The sequence below is a fragment of the Oncorhynchus tshawytscha genome, linkage group LG06 (genome assembly GCF_018296145.1).
Source record: "Oncorhynchus tshawytscha isolate Ot180627B linkage group LG06, Otsh_v2.0, whole genome shotgun sequence".
NCBI lineage: Eukaryota > Metazoa > Chordata > Actinopteri > Salmoniformes > Salmonidae > Oncorhynchus > Oncorhynchus tshawytscha.
Window position 1 is genome coordinate 24,055,806 of NC_056434.1, and position 15,093 is coordinate 24,070,898.

At 45.3% G+C, this 15,093-nt stretch overlaps 2 protein-coding genes across 3 annotated transcripts; both read left to right on the forward strand.

Annotated features, from left to right (window-relative positions):
* The first annotated feature begins 2,494 nt into the window (after positions 1-2,494).
* exoc3l1 (exocyst complex component 3-like 1) lies at positions 2,495-9,958 on the forward strand. Of its 2 annotated transcripts, XM_024423379.2 has the most exons (14): positions 2,495-2,635; positions 3,070-3,176; positions 3,724-3,890; positions 4,513-4,732; positions 4,956-5,374; positions 5,596-5,885; positions 6,589-6,706; positions 7,424-7,549; positions 7,730-7,830; positions 8,008-8,124; positions 8,333-8,609; positions 8,697-8,855; positions 9,037-9,170; positions 9,353-9,958. In XM_024423379.2, the coding sequence occupies exons 2-14, from the start codon at positions 3,137-3,139 to the stop codon at positions 9,537-9,539; spliced, it is 2,355 nt and encodes a 784-aa protein (XP_024279147.1). In that variant the 5' UTR covers positions 2,495-2,635; positions 3,070-3,136; the 3' UTR covers positions 9,540-9,958. The 2 variants fall into 2 exon arrangements, with proteins under 2 accessions (XP_024279147.1, XP_024279148.1); XM_024423380.2 differs by lacking the exons at positions 2,495-2,635; positions 3,070-3,176; positions 3,724-3,890 and having other exon boundaries at positions 4,591-4,732; positions 4,961-5,374.
* A 170-nt stretch (positions 9,959-10,128) lies between these two features.
* prmt7 (protein arginine methyltransferase 7) lies at positions 10,129-15,077 on the forward strand. Its single transcript, XM_024423381.2, has 17 exons — positions 10,129-10,515; positions 10,760-10,796; positions 10,993-11,142; positions 11,307-11,415; positions 11,747-11,859; positions 11,948-12,177; positions 12,281-12,461; positions 12,539-12,666; positions 12,835-12,973; positions 13,092-13,175; positions 13,287-13,334; positions 13,431-13,517; positions 13,690-13,851; positions 13,935-14,009; positions 14,174-14,334; positions 14,489-14,585; positions 14,732-15,077. The coding sequence occupies exons 1-17, from the start codon at positions 10,421-10,423 to the stop codon at positions 14,888-14,890; spliced, it is 2,055 nt and encodes a 684-aa protein (XP_024279149.1). The 5' UTR covers positions 10,129-10,420; the 3' UTR covers positions 14,891-15,077.
* Positions 15,078-15,093: the final 16 nt, after the last annotated feature.

A 15,093-nucleotide genomic window follows, 5' to 3' on the forward strand; every position in this document is an offset into this window, starting at 1 on the left:
TTGCACATCGAGAGACTGAAATTTTTTCCCATTCCTCCTTGCAAAACAACTCGAGCTCAGTGAGGTTGGATGGAGAGCATTTGTGAACAGCAGTTTTCAGTTCTTTCCACAGATTCTCGATTGGATTCAGGTCTGGACTTTGACTTGGCCATTCTAACACCTGGATATGTTTATTTTTTAACCATTCCATTGTAGATTTTGCTTTATGTTTTGGATCATTGTCTTGTTGGAAGACAAATCTCCATCCCAGTCTCAGGTCTTTTGCAGACTCCATCAGGTTTTCTTCCAGAATGGTCCTGTATTTGGCTCCATCCATCTTCCCATCAATTTTAACCATCTTCCCTGTCCCTGCTGAAGAAAAGCAGGCCCAAACCATGATGCTGCCACCACCATGTTTGACAGTGGAGATGTTGTGTTCAGGGTGATGAGCTGTGTTGCTTTTACGCCAAACATAACGTTTTGCATTGTTGCCAAAAAGTTCAATTTTGGTTTCATCTGACCAGAGCACCTTCTTCCACATGTTTGGTGTGTCTCCCAGGTGGCTTGTGGCAAACTTTAAACGACACTTTTTATTGATATCTTTAAGAAATGGCTTTCTTCTTGCCACTCTTCCATAAAGGCCAGATTTGTGCATTATACGACTGATTGTTGTCCTATGGACAGAGTCTCCCACCTCAGCTGTAGATCTCTGCAGTTCATTCAGAGTGATCATGGGCCTCTTGGCTGCATCTCTGATCAGTCTTCTCCTTGTATGAGCTGAAAGTTTAGAGGGACGGCCAGGTCTTGGTAGATTTGCAGTGGTCTGATACTCCTTCCATTTCAATATTATCGCTTGCACAGTGCTCCTTGGGATGTTTAAAGCTTGGGAAATCTTTTGTATCCAAATCCGGCTTTAAACTTCTTCACAACAGTATCTCGGACCTACCTGGTGTGTTCCTTGTTCTTCATGATGCTCTCTGCGCTTTTAACGGACCTCTGAGACTATCACAGTGCAGGTGCATTTATACGGAGACTTGATTACACACAGGTGGATTGTATTTATCATCATTAGTCATTCAGGTCAACATTGGATCATTCAGAGATCTTCACTGAACTTCTGGAGAGAGTTTGCTGCACTGAAAGTAAAGGGGCTGAATAATTTTGCACGCCCAATTTTTCAGTTTTTGATTTGTTAAAAAAGTTTGAAATATCCAATAAATGTCGTTCCACTTCATGATTGTGTCCCACTTGTTGTTGATTCTTCACAAAAAAATACAGTTTTATATCTTTATGTTTGAAGCCTGAAATGTGGCAAAAGGTCACAAAGTTCAAGGGGGCCGAATACTTTCGCAAGGCACTGTACCATTGCTGTCAGCCATTCGGTATTTAGAGCTCGAACCACACAGTTTACATAAACTGATTTGACACCTGGTGATGTCACCAGGCAGGCAAAGAACCCGTCCCACCAAAACAGCCTGAAATTTCGGCCAGTCTTTTCAAACAGCTCTTATACTAAAAGGGCATTAAAATAATGTTCACAATTTCACAGTATTATTCCAACCTCCTAGTGTGGAAATGTGTATATTAAACAGGATAATTACATGTATGACTGCACTGGGCCTTTAAGTTAATGGGGTTGAAGTGGAGCAGGAACTCAGCCCAGGTCAGGAATGCCAGACAGGAAGTACTCCCTGTGTTTGGTTTACTACTACAGAAATAGACTTCCTGTTCCCTTGAGCCCCTCTGGGTGGAGGTGGGGCTGTTCTCAGCTCAAGGTGATGACAGTGGAGGAGTGGCACAGGGGTACACATCTGTACAGACCACGCCTCAAAGTGTTGTGTTCAGCCAGCAAACTGGGGTCCTAAATGGCACCTTGTAGTCTACTATGTGGGACCTGGTCAAAAGTAGTGCACTTTGTAGGCAATATGATGCCATTTGGTATGCATACTGGGCCTATAGCTAGCATAACATTGACATGAGTGGTGAGATGCCCAGTGCACACAAGGCCAATGTTGTGGGGCAAGTAATGATAGACATCCAGTGACTTTAGTGATCCGGGTGGTCAGTAAGATACAGTAAGAACAATGGGGCACTGGCCTTGAAAGTACAACAGTCCCACCCTGAGAGGAGACAATATAACATCCTCTCCCCAATCTGTTGCTGTCATATTTGGGAAGTTTCTCTTAGTCTTTTGTTTTGTTAGATACCTGGCCTGAACCCATTATGGTACTTGGCGTATGAACCACTAAAGACATGGTACATGAGGCTTTACATCAAATCAACTCTAATTGACTGCCCCACTGATTTGTGGAAGCTGCATCAACTGGATTGTGTTACAAACTGGAAAGGAAAATAGTTGTAAGAAATCCCATCACGAATACCAAGGCTGTAATAATACCCCCACTGAGGCTGTTGTTGGCTAGTGTCTGGACCACTTGGCATAGTTCAGTGTGTTTTGAAGAGGTCCAGGAAACGAGGAGATGTAAACACAGACGTGGGGAGAGGTCAGAGGCCTTGACTGATACACAAATAAACAAACTCCCTTTAGAGGTAGCAGTTGTGAAACGTCCCTAGTTTGTCCCAGATCTCAACAGCTGTGGAGGATCAGAGGACTTTACTGGGACTTCGCTCCTCAGAGACCAATGTACAGCTTCAGGTCAGTACATCATTTACTCATTGTATTGAGCTGCTTTACAAACTACAATGTCTTACAAATATAGAAGAGTTTTCCCCTTAATTTCTAATGGCAAGTACTGTATGCATGTATTTTTCTATCAACGAGTATGTATAAAATGAATTTGCCCGTAAAGGAAAATAATAATTTCAGACACAGAGCGGCACTCTTCGAAACAAGACCATAACCCCCTAGCTCTCCCCCTTTTCCCCCATCCATCTGGATTTTGTCTTTTGGCTAGAGTCCCCTCCCTCTTGCCCTCCCCCTCTTTGCCCCCTCTCCCTCCCTTCCTGCCGGCCTCTGCGTAGAGGATGTGTCTGGGAGTGTGAGAGGAAGGCCGTCAGTACAATGGTTATGTGCCTTCGTTCCTCCACCCCTTCTCTCTCTTTCGGGCTCTGATCATCCCCTTCGTTCAGTGGTGTTCTGGCCCTCTGGGTAGGCCACTGTTGGTGGTGGACAGGCGGACCGCTGAACTGAACTTAAATGTCAGACGGAGACAAGAATGGTGGTGACAAACCTGAAGGTACAGACGTCTACTCTACACACACTGCTAACAACCAAAACAGACTGTACCCACTGACTCTAACCAACACCCACTTCTCACTAACTCACAACAGAGGAAAGAATAGATTGTAATACATTTGCATGTATATCTCTCATCCTCTCCAAATTGAATTGTTTCTGTGTTTAAGACAGAGGAAGCGTATTCTTTTCTGTATTTCAAGCATGATGGTACTGTTAACGAATACATTAGTCTCATTCTCCATAGGTTTATTGTGCAGCAGAAATGCTGATGTCACATTTAATGCTTGTAGTAAACATCTCTGTCTCATGACCACCAGTGAGATAGAGCTGTTTGTTTAAATTGCACACGCACACACACAGATTAACACACCGTGCTGCTCTCCATTGACTCATAATCACTCATGTCCCCACACACATACAAGCTGAACAAAACAGGGATTTTATTCTATAAAGACAGACAGAGATGTATACTTTCACGTGGATCCTCCTGTCACATAATGTCTGGTGAATTGAGCTTGTTTTCGTGTGATTGACCGATGCGGCAGCACTCCCAGAGGTGTGGCCAGAGGCGGAGAGGGCAGAGAGCTTGGCCAGGGGCGCGGCCCTGAAGTGGGCATCGGGTGTGTTCTGTCGCCCTGAGCATCTGGAGAGGTTAGGACAGTACCGCAAAAGGGAAAGCCAGAGGACCTCGTCCATCCAGTCAAGACTCAAGGTATTCTGTAACTACAAACACACCTGCTCTCACTGGAGGCTGTTGTCACTTTCCACATGAAATTTAAAAAACTTGAGGGAGAAATTGATTTTTCAAAATGTTTATGTGATGGCAGGTTATTAATCTGTGTCGATGTTAACATAATATATGTTAAGGTGAAAAATCTGTCAATGGCCTAATACAGGGCTGCCCAACCCTCTTCCTGGAGATCTACAGTCCTGTGGGTTTTCAGTCCAACCCTAATTTAACACACCTGGTTCTACTTATTAACTGCTCAACAAGACCTTAACTAGCTGAATCAGATACGCTAAATTAGGGTTGGACTGAAAACCTACAGGACAGTAGATCTCCAGGAAGAGGGTTGGGCAGCCCTGGTCTCATAGCTCAAGGGTCGCCGTTGATAATGGCAGACCCTGGCCATACCACCACTCTCCGAGGGTGTCTCGGGGAGTTGGTATATGCAAAAAAACACATTTCCAATTCACACATTTGTATAATACACACTTGTACATGAAATAGGACAAATATAAGCACCCAACAAATTATTATTATATGGCACTTCCACTTGTGCCTTGATTGATTTTCTGATTGTGAGATCCTACATATGTTGCCTTTCCTCCAGTCAGTGGTCCAGTCCTACCTAGAGGGGGTGGGCTGGGGTCTGGAGCAGCTTCGTGAGGCCCGGGAAGAGCTGAAAGAGGTGTCCCGTGCCCTGGGGAAGGCAGGGGTGGAGTCCAGCAGAAACGCAGAGGGAGTCAAGGCTCTGGAGATGATGCGAGAAGTCTCTGTCAATCACTGTCAGCTCCTTGCTGCCGTTAGCAACCTGCCACGCCTCTACTCTGGTGAGACTGCCCAAACAGCTTCCATGGTTCTGTAGCTTCACAACTGGGAAAATATTTCATGAATCTGTTCAAATAAAACTTAATTGAATCTTCAGAGAGACTCCCATAAATGCACATATCCTGTTCCTTAAGGAATAATTGACTCCCTTCCAGCCAAAACTTTAATAACTATGTCAATCTGTAACTTGGCTAAAACTACAGTGTCTCCCTTGTTACCTGTCAGTACAGAGCATGGTATCGGAGACAGAGCGGCTGGTAGAATCTCGCCGGCTCCTGGAGGCCCACGCACGTCTGATGGAGCTGGAGTGCTGGCAGGATGACATCCTGTGGCAGCTCCATGGAGCAGGGGCCCCTGGGACAGCAGGGACAGCCCTCAGTGCCCAGGATGAGGAGCTGGTCAGGAACTACTTCTCAGGTGTTGGAAAGCTGGTGGAGGCTCTGGGGAAGGAGCTGTGGGCAGTGGTTGGGAGTGGACTGGCTTTAGCCCGGCAGAACCCTACGCCATTTGTGTCTGCTGTGAGGATTGTGGAGCGAGAGGAGGCACTGGATCAGGCCATGCTGGAGGAGAGAGGAGGTGCAGGGGGGCACAGCAGGCCTCTTCCCTCTGGACGGCCACGCTGCTGGAGGGAGCGCTTCTTCCAAGTATGTCTAGACTTGAATGTACACTAGTTGAATACTGTGAGATTCAATGATAGGGTTGAGCATCGTTCAAGAGCCCACACATGTACATCACAATAAATGACTGGAATAGAGCATGATGCAATAGGCCTAGGTCCTATTTTAATGAGATACATGGATGCTTTTCCTTATGTTTTGACAGTAGCATTGCACAGGTGCTTTACAGTGATGTTGTACTCTGTTAGGTGTTGGAAGAGGCAGTGTCTGCACGTTTCCGTAGCGTCTCTTACCTGCACACCCGTGGGCCTGGCCTTGCAGGCCACCTGTCTGCCCTACAGCACGGAATCATGGGAGACCTGGCCACGGTGCGCCACCTGCTGGACCACTGCGTTCCGCCCCACTATAACCTGACCAGGGCCTACCTCCGGGCCTGCCACCGCTGTCTACAGTCACACCTGGGCCAGGTCAGCGGATGGGAGCTGGAGAGCGGGGAGATCTTTGCTGTTCTTAACTGGGTCCTACACATCTACAACAGGTAAGCAAATATAGACCAAACAATTTGAGCCAAAATATGTTTTTATGTGTTAATAGGGTTGCAAAAGAAGGGTATATTACTGGAAACTTTATAAGTTTACCAGTAAACTTACAGAATTTTGGTATCTTTCAAGGATTTTATGTATTTAGTGGCCCTTTCGTGAACTTCAGGTTATCACAGGTGTCTGTAATTATCTCTGGCCCGCTGTCTGGCCTTATCCCATTATTATATGAAATAATTACATAAGATGATTTCAAAATAAAACATTGAATGACTAAAACTATCCTAAATATAATACCATTGGTGTTCAATACAGGAGTTTGAGAATGAAATATCCTTTATAATTTTATTTATTTGATTATGGCATTGTCTATGTATTTGTTGACAATGTTTTTGTGTCAAACTGGTGGCAGTTGTGAAAAAAAGTCAATAGTTTGAGGAGTTGCAAAAGTAATTGAAAATAAATCTATTGTTGAATAAATGCTTTTTCATTAATTAGGCTATTTTCTCTTGAACCATATGATCTATCTACTAGAAACTCATGGACAATATGGACAAATTAATGCTATATATAATTTAAGTTATTCAAGTATAAATGACCAAAGTTACCATAGATTGCAATCAATTTTCTGTTGATTACCAAAATGACTTAAGACTCTGGTAACTTTGGTAAATTAGATCCGTGTGTACTGTATGTGTGCAGCTCAGATATGATGGGGCATCCAGACCTAATGGTGGAGATGGAGTCAGAGGAGCTGGGACCCCTGATTTCCCAGGAGTGTCTGGAACAGCTGCAGAACAAATACGTACACAGTGTGCGGGTGGGTGAGACTTCTGGGTCTTTGAGTTGTCTGTCTGTCTGCCTATCTATCTGTGTTTCTAACTAGGTCTTGTTTGTTTGTCAGTGTGCCTGTATGTCTGTGTACTAATGCCTCTGTGCATGTGCACTGTGGTGTGGGATATCCCTGTCTGTCTCAGTGGAGTTTTTTGTTGTTGTTGTATTTTACCCCCTTTTTCTCCCCAATTTTTGATCTCGTCACATTTCTGACACTCCCGAATGGACTCGGGAGAGGCGAGGGTGGAGTGTCATGCATCCTCCGAAACATGACCCGCTTAACCGCGCTCCTTAAAACCCACCAGCTTAACCCGGAAGCCAGCTGCACCAATGTGTCAGAGGAAACACTGTTCAACTGGCGACCGGGGTCAGCCTGCAGGCACCCAGCCTGCCACAAGGAGTCGCTAGAGTGCGATGAGCCAAGTAACGCCCCACCGGCCAAACCCTCCCCTAACCCGGACGACGCTGGGCCAATTGTGCTCCTTCCCATGGGACTCCCAGCCACAGCCGGTTGTGGCACAGCCCGGAAATGAACCCGGGTCTGTAGTAATGTCTCTAGCACTGTGATGCCGTGGCTTAGACCGCTACGCCACTCAGGAGGTCCCTATGGAGTTTGTGTTTTATTGTGCTGTAGAAAAGTGTGGTGGAGTGTGTTTTGTGCTGTAGAAAAGTGTGGTTGAGTGGAGTGTGTATTGTGCTGTAGAAAAGTGTGTCTGAGTGGATGCATAAGGCCCTGGAGGTGGAGCTGACAGACTGGCAGAGAGACCAGGAACCAGACACAGACCACGAAGGCTTTTACCTCACCAGCCTGCCAACCATCATCACACAGGTAAACATACATACCTCACTACCTCTTCATTAATATTGGTTTAAAATGTGGTTAAATTATATTTCTATGCAGATACATGAGTTGTGGCAATGTTGTGTTTCTTTTGTGGCGACACGTTGAGTGTTTTGAGGCCGGTGATTGAGTTGAACTGATATTGTGTTTGTGTTGTGGTTGTGTTAGATGCTGGAGGAGAATGCACGGGTGGCTCTGATGGTTAGTGAATCACTTCGGGATCAGACCATACAGATGGGGCTCTATGAGATGGAGAACCTCCTCAATAGGTGGGTCAGTGTTCTTATGTCAGTATGTTCGAGAATGTGGCACAAAATCAGTGATACTTTTCACACATTTAAGGTCTAATGCAACCTATGATATTTTATTGTAACTGCAATTAAATACGGGGTCCTCATTCTCTTTCCATCATGTAAGTCTCTCATTCCGTCTCCCTCTGTTTCCAGGTTTCGGGAGGCTCTTGTGGAATTTGGGAAGGAGCACCGCAGGGATCAGAGCACAAATCAAAACAAGTTCTACCTCCATTATCTACTGGCCTCTATAAGCAACTGCATCATCCTCAAGTGAGCTTCTGTACATTGTTTTATTTTTGTCAGTGCTATCTGTTTCTGTTCATCTGTACGTTCATCAATGTGAGTCTGTGTACACACATACATGCAGTATATTATACAGTTTGTTCAAGACTGTCCTTGCCTCTCCTCTCAACTCTTTTCCTCTTCTTCCCCTCCCCTCCTATCTTCTGTTTCTCCCCCTATCCTATCCTCTCCTCAGGACCTCCACAGAGAGTTTGCAGCAGCAGCTCTCGTCCCGTTCAGCCAGCCGGTTCTCCCGGACTCCCCCCGGCCCCTTGGCTGCTCTGGACCGAGCAGTGAGGAGGGCCTGCCGCCTGGTGATGGACCAGCTGCTGCTAGAGCTCCAGCCCTTTCTGCAGGGACTACTGTCTCGCTCCTGGCTGGCCCAGGGAGACGTCACGGTTACCCTGAAGTTATGTGGAGTCCTGGAGCGCCATTTTGAGCTGTATAGTCGTGTTCGCCCACCCTGCCGGCAGGTCAGGCTCTTTGACAATCAAATTAGTCTGTAGCTGACTTATACTAGTCTTCTGTATGGTATTGTTGACCCCTCCCTGTTCCTGTAGCGTTTGCAAGAAGAGTGCCAGTGGCTGACGGTGGTGGAGTATGTGAGGGTGTTGATGCAGAAGAGGCTGGTGTGTCGGAATGCAGAGGAGCGGCGCCAGCTGGCCCAGAGAATGGCACTGGATGCCCAGCATCTGAGGGATCTCTTCCAGGGCCTGGTGGTGAGGATAGTCTTGAGTTTAGCCACACCCAGTTTAGTGGGACACTCAGCTCTGCTCTGTCCTTTATCCCACGGTCCACCCACACCATACTCAACATATACCCACCCCTTCCTTTATTTTTGTTCACTACACCATTTTATTTACAGTATTCCATGTTCATGCATGCACTGTGTCTTTTTAGGAAGTGGAGGGATCAGTGAGTGAGGTGAACCCAATGGCCTTACTGCCTGTTCTGGCTGACTTCATCCGGCTTAAAGACCCTAGCATGCTTACGCTTGAGGTGTCTGGACTGGTGGCCAAGTACCCTGATATCAGGTATACACACAATCCTTACCATATCAATTTCCTGTAAATCAATTCATGTTTTTTATCACATCTAACATTTGCCTTAATGACCTCACTCCTAAGACATGATTATATCAGGGACACTTGTACAGCTGTCTCTTCAGTAGTCAGGTGTTGATCTTCTGTGTTGGTCTTCTGTCTGTGCCCCTCAGTGATGAGCATGTGTCAGTGTTGCTGGATGTTAGGGGAGATGTTTCCAGGGATGTGAGGGGTACAGTTCTGGACCTCCTGGAGCAGAGCACTCCTCCTCTTCCTGCTGGCTACCGACCCATCTTCTCTGACATCCTGGTCCCTACTCCTAGCATGCCATTCTGTCTGCCTACTGCCAAGTGTGCCTGACTACAATTTTGCAGCCTTTAAATCCACACAACACATAGCTTGTGATTCATAAGTTATATCAACTTTATAATACATCCATCCACCGCATAGTGGATTGTATATCAAGCTTGATGGTCTGCAGAGTTCAAATGTATGTTTATTGGTCTTGTACACAGTTTAGCAGGTGTTATTGCAGATGCAGTGAAATGCTTGTCCAGCTTCACAGGGTGGTACTATGGATATTGTCTGGTGAGATGGTCTTAATGAATACATTACAATTCCAATGTAAATCAATCCGTTTGATGTTCTGAATTGATTGTTACCACAAGAAACTACCTACAGAACATCGGGGGGCACCTGTAATAATGTGATGTATTTTACTGTATTATTCATTGTATGTATATTCAGATGAACAATACATTCTAAATGAAAATCTGTGGATTTCGTTACTTTTTACTTGGAAAAATAGTTGATGAATCTGTTACAATGACAAGTATACACTGCCAGAAAAAAAAGAGCAGAAGCGCTCAGATTACAAGGGGTTAATTTGACACTAGTCATGTGACTTGGAGGGTGACGTCAGGTGGGTATTCATTACGGGAACCGTTGACTGTTTAAGAACAAAATAGAAACTAACGGAGTAAAAATTGAGTTTCTATTGGACACATTCAGGTAGTTTTCGCCCATTTTGTCCCGTTTGAGAAACGTTTTCCAACAGAATTCACGGAATGAATACACCCCAATTCACATTCCGGGGGAGAAAAAACATGTCTGCCCCCGTTAAAGCAATGCTGCCATAATCCAATTTGGTAGGGATTAGTGTAAAAACGGTATTATTCTGGAATACAATATATTATATTGCATCAAGACCGCGGCATCGGTAACGATATATAGCTACCGTAATGAAGACTTTCTGCGGACGTGCCAACCCGGCCACAGGCGCGTTGGATTGGGTCGAGGAGAGTGAGGAGTATGACTACCATCAAGAGATTGCCAGGTAGTTAACGTTATGCTAGCAAGCCAACCATTTATATTCCATTAAAAGATTCCGCCAATGCAACATTTCGTTTGTATATAATTTAATATTAATTTATTGCACTAGCTATACAAAGCACTATTTTCTGTCTTTTTGTCAAATCACTTTTTAACCATGAGGTGAGCTCGATTTAGCGTCCGGGGCGTTTAGGCAGTGTTCCCACGTCCGTATCTGATCAAATTATGATCATTGGTTTGTTTCTCAGGTCCTGCTATGCTGATATGCTGCACGATCACGATAGGGTGAGTGTGTGTCCATGCTTCCTTTGACAGGAAATAACACTTACAACATATAGTTTGTACTTTCCCTGTATGTTTCTGTGGTTCTCTGCCCGGGGGGTACCTCTGAAGTACCCCTCATGTGCATTTTACCAGTAGGCCTAGTACCCCTGGTTGGGAACCACTGATGTATCTTAACCTCTGTCTGTCTGCCCTCCAGAATGAGAAATACTACCAGGGCATCAGGGCTGCTGTGAGCAGAGTGAAGGCACGGGGGGAGAAAGTCATCGTTCTGGACATTGGCACTGGAACAGGACTGCTGTCCATGATGGCTGTCACAGCTGGGGCTGACTACTGCTACGCTGTAGAGGTGAGCATGAGTTTGCTGAAACCCACACACCATTGGCAAATCAATCAAATAGCGTTTAGAATTCACCATCAATGACAGGATAATGGAATATAGGAAAAGGTGTTCTATGGAAGAATTGATTTTGAAACACCATTTAATTGTGATTTGTTTGTCTCATCCAATAGGTTTTCAAGCCCATGGCAGACGCTGCTTTCCGAATAGTGAAGAAAAATGGCTTCTCAGACAAGATCAAGATCATCAATAAACACTCTACAGAAGTGACAGTTGGCCTAGGTAAGTCACATGTATCACACACACAGTCATGTGATGTACAGTTGTGATGTACAGTTGTGCTGATTCAAAAATGTCTTTTCAAATGGCCTGTGCTGCAGCATCAAGTAACTCCTGTGTGTGACTAACTCCAAGTTTGACGGAAAGTGCAAAGTTTGTTTTTGAATCACCTTAACAATAACCCATGTAATGAACTGTGACCTGAAATATATCTGAAATATGCCTCATACAGTGCAGTTACATCCACTTTGGAGCACTTTTCTTTAACTGTGCAGGGAAACTTTATAACCTCAACTGTATTATCATAAGTCTGCTACATGTGTTTCCACTCCAGATGGAGACATGCAGACTCGAGCCAACGTCCTCGTCACAGAGCTGTTTGACACTGAACTAATTGGAGAGGGAGCCTTACCCAGCTATGAACATGCTCATCTCAACTTGGTCCAGGTAGGTGTGTCTGTGTGTGCTTGCGTGCACGGGTGTGTGTTGTGAGAAATAGTCCGACGTGTGAAGCAGATGTGTATTTCTCCTGAAGGCGGGCTGTGAGGCTGTGCCCCACCGTGCCACAGTGTATGCCCAGCTAGTGGAGTCAGAGCAGTTGTGGAGTTGGGCACAGTTACAACCCATGGAGGTGGATGGTCGCAAACTGCTGCCTCCTCCCGCTGTAAGCCACTGTGCTGGAGCCCACTCGGTCTGTGACATCCAGCTCAGTCAGGTGCCCCCTCACCACTTCACACCACTAGGGCCTCTCTGCACCATGTTCAGGTGAGATGCACATTGTTGAACAAACATGTATTATACATATATTCCCAATGAATCTTCTCCATTCAGTGGTAATTTATGCTTTTCTCTCTCTTCTCTCCCTCAGTGTGGACTTCAGTAAGCCAGTGAGTAGTGCCCCTCAGTCCCACTCCTCCAGCTTCCCAGCTCAATCCAGTGGCCGGGCTCAAGTGGTCCTCTCCTGGTGGGACATAGACATGGACCCCAGCGGCTCCATCGTGTGTTCCATGGCTCCCAGCTGGACCTACCCAGACCCTCAGTCCGCTCCTGTAAGTGCAGTGGGTATGTCATGGATGTACATGTGTGATACAGTTTGAGGAAGTAATGTTTGTGTCTGTCTTTTTAGTGGCGGGATCACTGGATGCAGAGTGTCTACTTCCTTCCTGTGGAGAGGAGGGTGGCAGAGGGAGAGGAACTTAGCCTTACTGTTTCCCATGATGACTACAGCCTGTGGTACAGCCTACAGCCAGACAGGTAACTAACTCCTATATATATACACACACACACACACACACACACACACTAGACTACTTCGATGTACAAAACTGTCTGTTGTTACCTAATGTTGCACAAACAAAGAAGGGTGAGTAAAGGTTGTTTCATCAGAGCTGTGTGTGATTTGTTTATTATGTGTCCTCTCAGTCAACAGGGCATGTTGAGTGAGGCACCACCTTGCCGGCCATGTTGCGTCTGTCAGGCTCACCTGGTGTGGACACGCACACGCTTCGGGGAGCTCAACGACCGCCAGCGCACACAGAGCTACGTCAGAGCTCTACGCAGTGTGAGTGATGAGGTTTGAGGGTCAGGCATAGAGCAGGGTGTGTGCGGCTTTGCCATAATGGATATGGTATAGCTACTATTCGATACAAATAATGAATATGGGTGTTTGTCAATTTTAGGTTATAAAACCAGACAGCGTGTGCGTAGGGGTCAGTGATGGGAGTCTGTTACCCATCTTCGCTCACATGCTTGGAGCTAAGAAGGTATTACTATTTTGACTTTGTCATGCTCGTACTTGTATATGTATACTCACCTATTTGGTATTTGAAATGATTCCAACAAAGCCACACTAAGGTTTGTCTGTATCCATCCAGGTGTTCAGTTTGGAAAACTCTGGAATGTTGAAGCAGGTCATTGAACAAGTGAGAGTCCCCATAACAAAAGTTGTTACTTCGTTCAAATCTATTAGTGAAAGTCAATGAACACAGGGTTGCTAAAACGTGTATATATCTCTGTAGGTGCTGAATGCCAACTCCATGAGAGGAGTTCAGATTCTGGGGATTCGTCCTGACCAGCTGTCCAGTACTGACCTGGCGGGGGAACAGGTATTAACAGTAACACTGTTTGGGGGTGATCTGTATATGATATACAGTATTACAATCCCCTGAACAGTGTCTGTACAAAAACTATTTTACACTTGTAAAAGTTGTTACTCTTTTCTACTGCTTTTATTTGATGAATGTATTTAGTATTTATATTATTTCATGTGTCCCCTAGATATCAGTGTTGATAGGTGAGCCCTACTTCAGCACCAGTCTTCTGCCCTGGCACTCCCTGTACTTCTGGTACTGTCGTACTGCCCTGGCCCGTCTGCTGACACCCAATGCCACCATCTTGCCTTGCTCTGCCACTCTGTGCATGGTCGCTGTGGAGTTTCAGGTAAGAGATATTGGCATCTGTAGTAAAATGAAAAGTAAACTTTTGAACTTGTGTGCCTCTCTCATTCACTCAACCTCTGTCAGGATCTGTGGAGGATAAGAGCTCCTTGTGGTACATGTGAAGGCTTTGATGTTGGACCTATGGATGAGATGGTTCAGGTTAGAATCCACCTCTTTCAATATGAACTTAAACTACCTTTAAGTGAATGGACAATTTAATTTGGAGAAAAATACACTTATCAATGATAGCAATGGGAATGGGCACTGCTCTAGTCTATTCATTAGCTCTCACTCACAGCACCTTTGTAACGCTCCTCGTGCAGCAGTCTCTGGATTTCCGTGAGTCCCATGAGGCCGAGCCACAGCCCCTATGGGAGTACCCGTGTCGGGCCCTGACCCAGCCCAGAGCTGTCATGACCTTTGACTTCCTACAGTGTGTTCCTGAACAGCCAATCAGATGTCAGGGATCACTACCATTTACGAGGTATGGACTCTTATTTTGGTCAGAATTTTATTTCTCATACCGGTAAGTAAATTGTCATTATCTCCTAGCCAGAGCACAGCAAGAGTACATTCTCAAATATCCTCTGATAACTGCATTCCAAATGGTCCCCAACACCATTTGTGTTTCTGTACAGGAGGGGACGTTGCCATGGTGTGGCCCTGTGGATGGAGTACCAACTGAATGATGACATCAAAGTTAGCATGGGCCTGACGAGACCAGTCAGTGAAGAGGTACTAACATCACTCATTCAATACTACTAATGCATTGCAATTTGTAATTCAGTATGAATCCCTGATTAAAGGTTAAATAAATTCACTGATCCAAAATGGTTCTATACAGTTGAATAGTAAATGAACCACTCTTTATTCCCCTGTAGGGTGCCTGTGAATGGAGTCTCCATCGGAAACAAGGCGTGTACTTCTTCAGGTCCCCATGGGAGAGCTCAGGGGATGGAAGGGCCTCAGTGTCTTATAGTTTCACCTTTGAACCCAGCATCGGGGATATCAAAATGGACTTCACAGTTGCCTCACAATGATCCGTAGTGGTACACATGAAATTGGACATCTCTGGGTTGGCTTCTATAAAGAGGACAGACATTGCAAATATAGCCCCAAATTACTCTAGTAAAACCAAATACTGATGGATGGTGTTTGTTTTATACTGTATTCTTGTGCTTTTAAGTGTGAAAGTGAATATATAAACAGGCCATAATTGAAAAATAACTTGTGAAAGATTGTC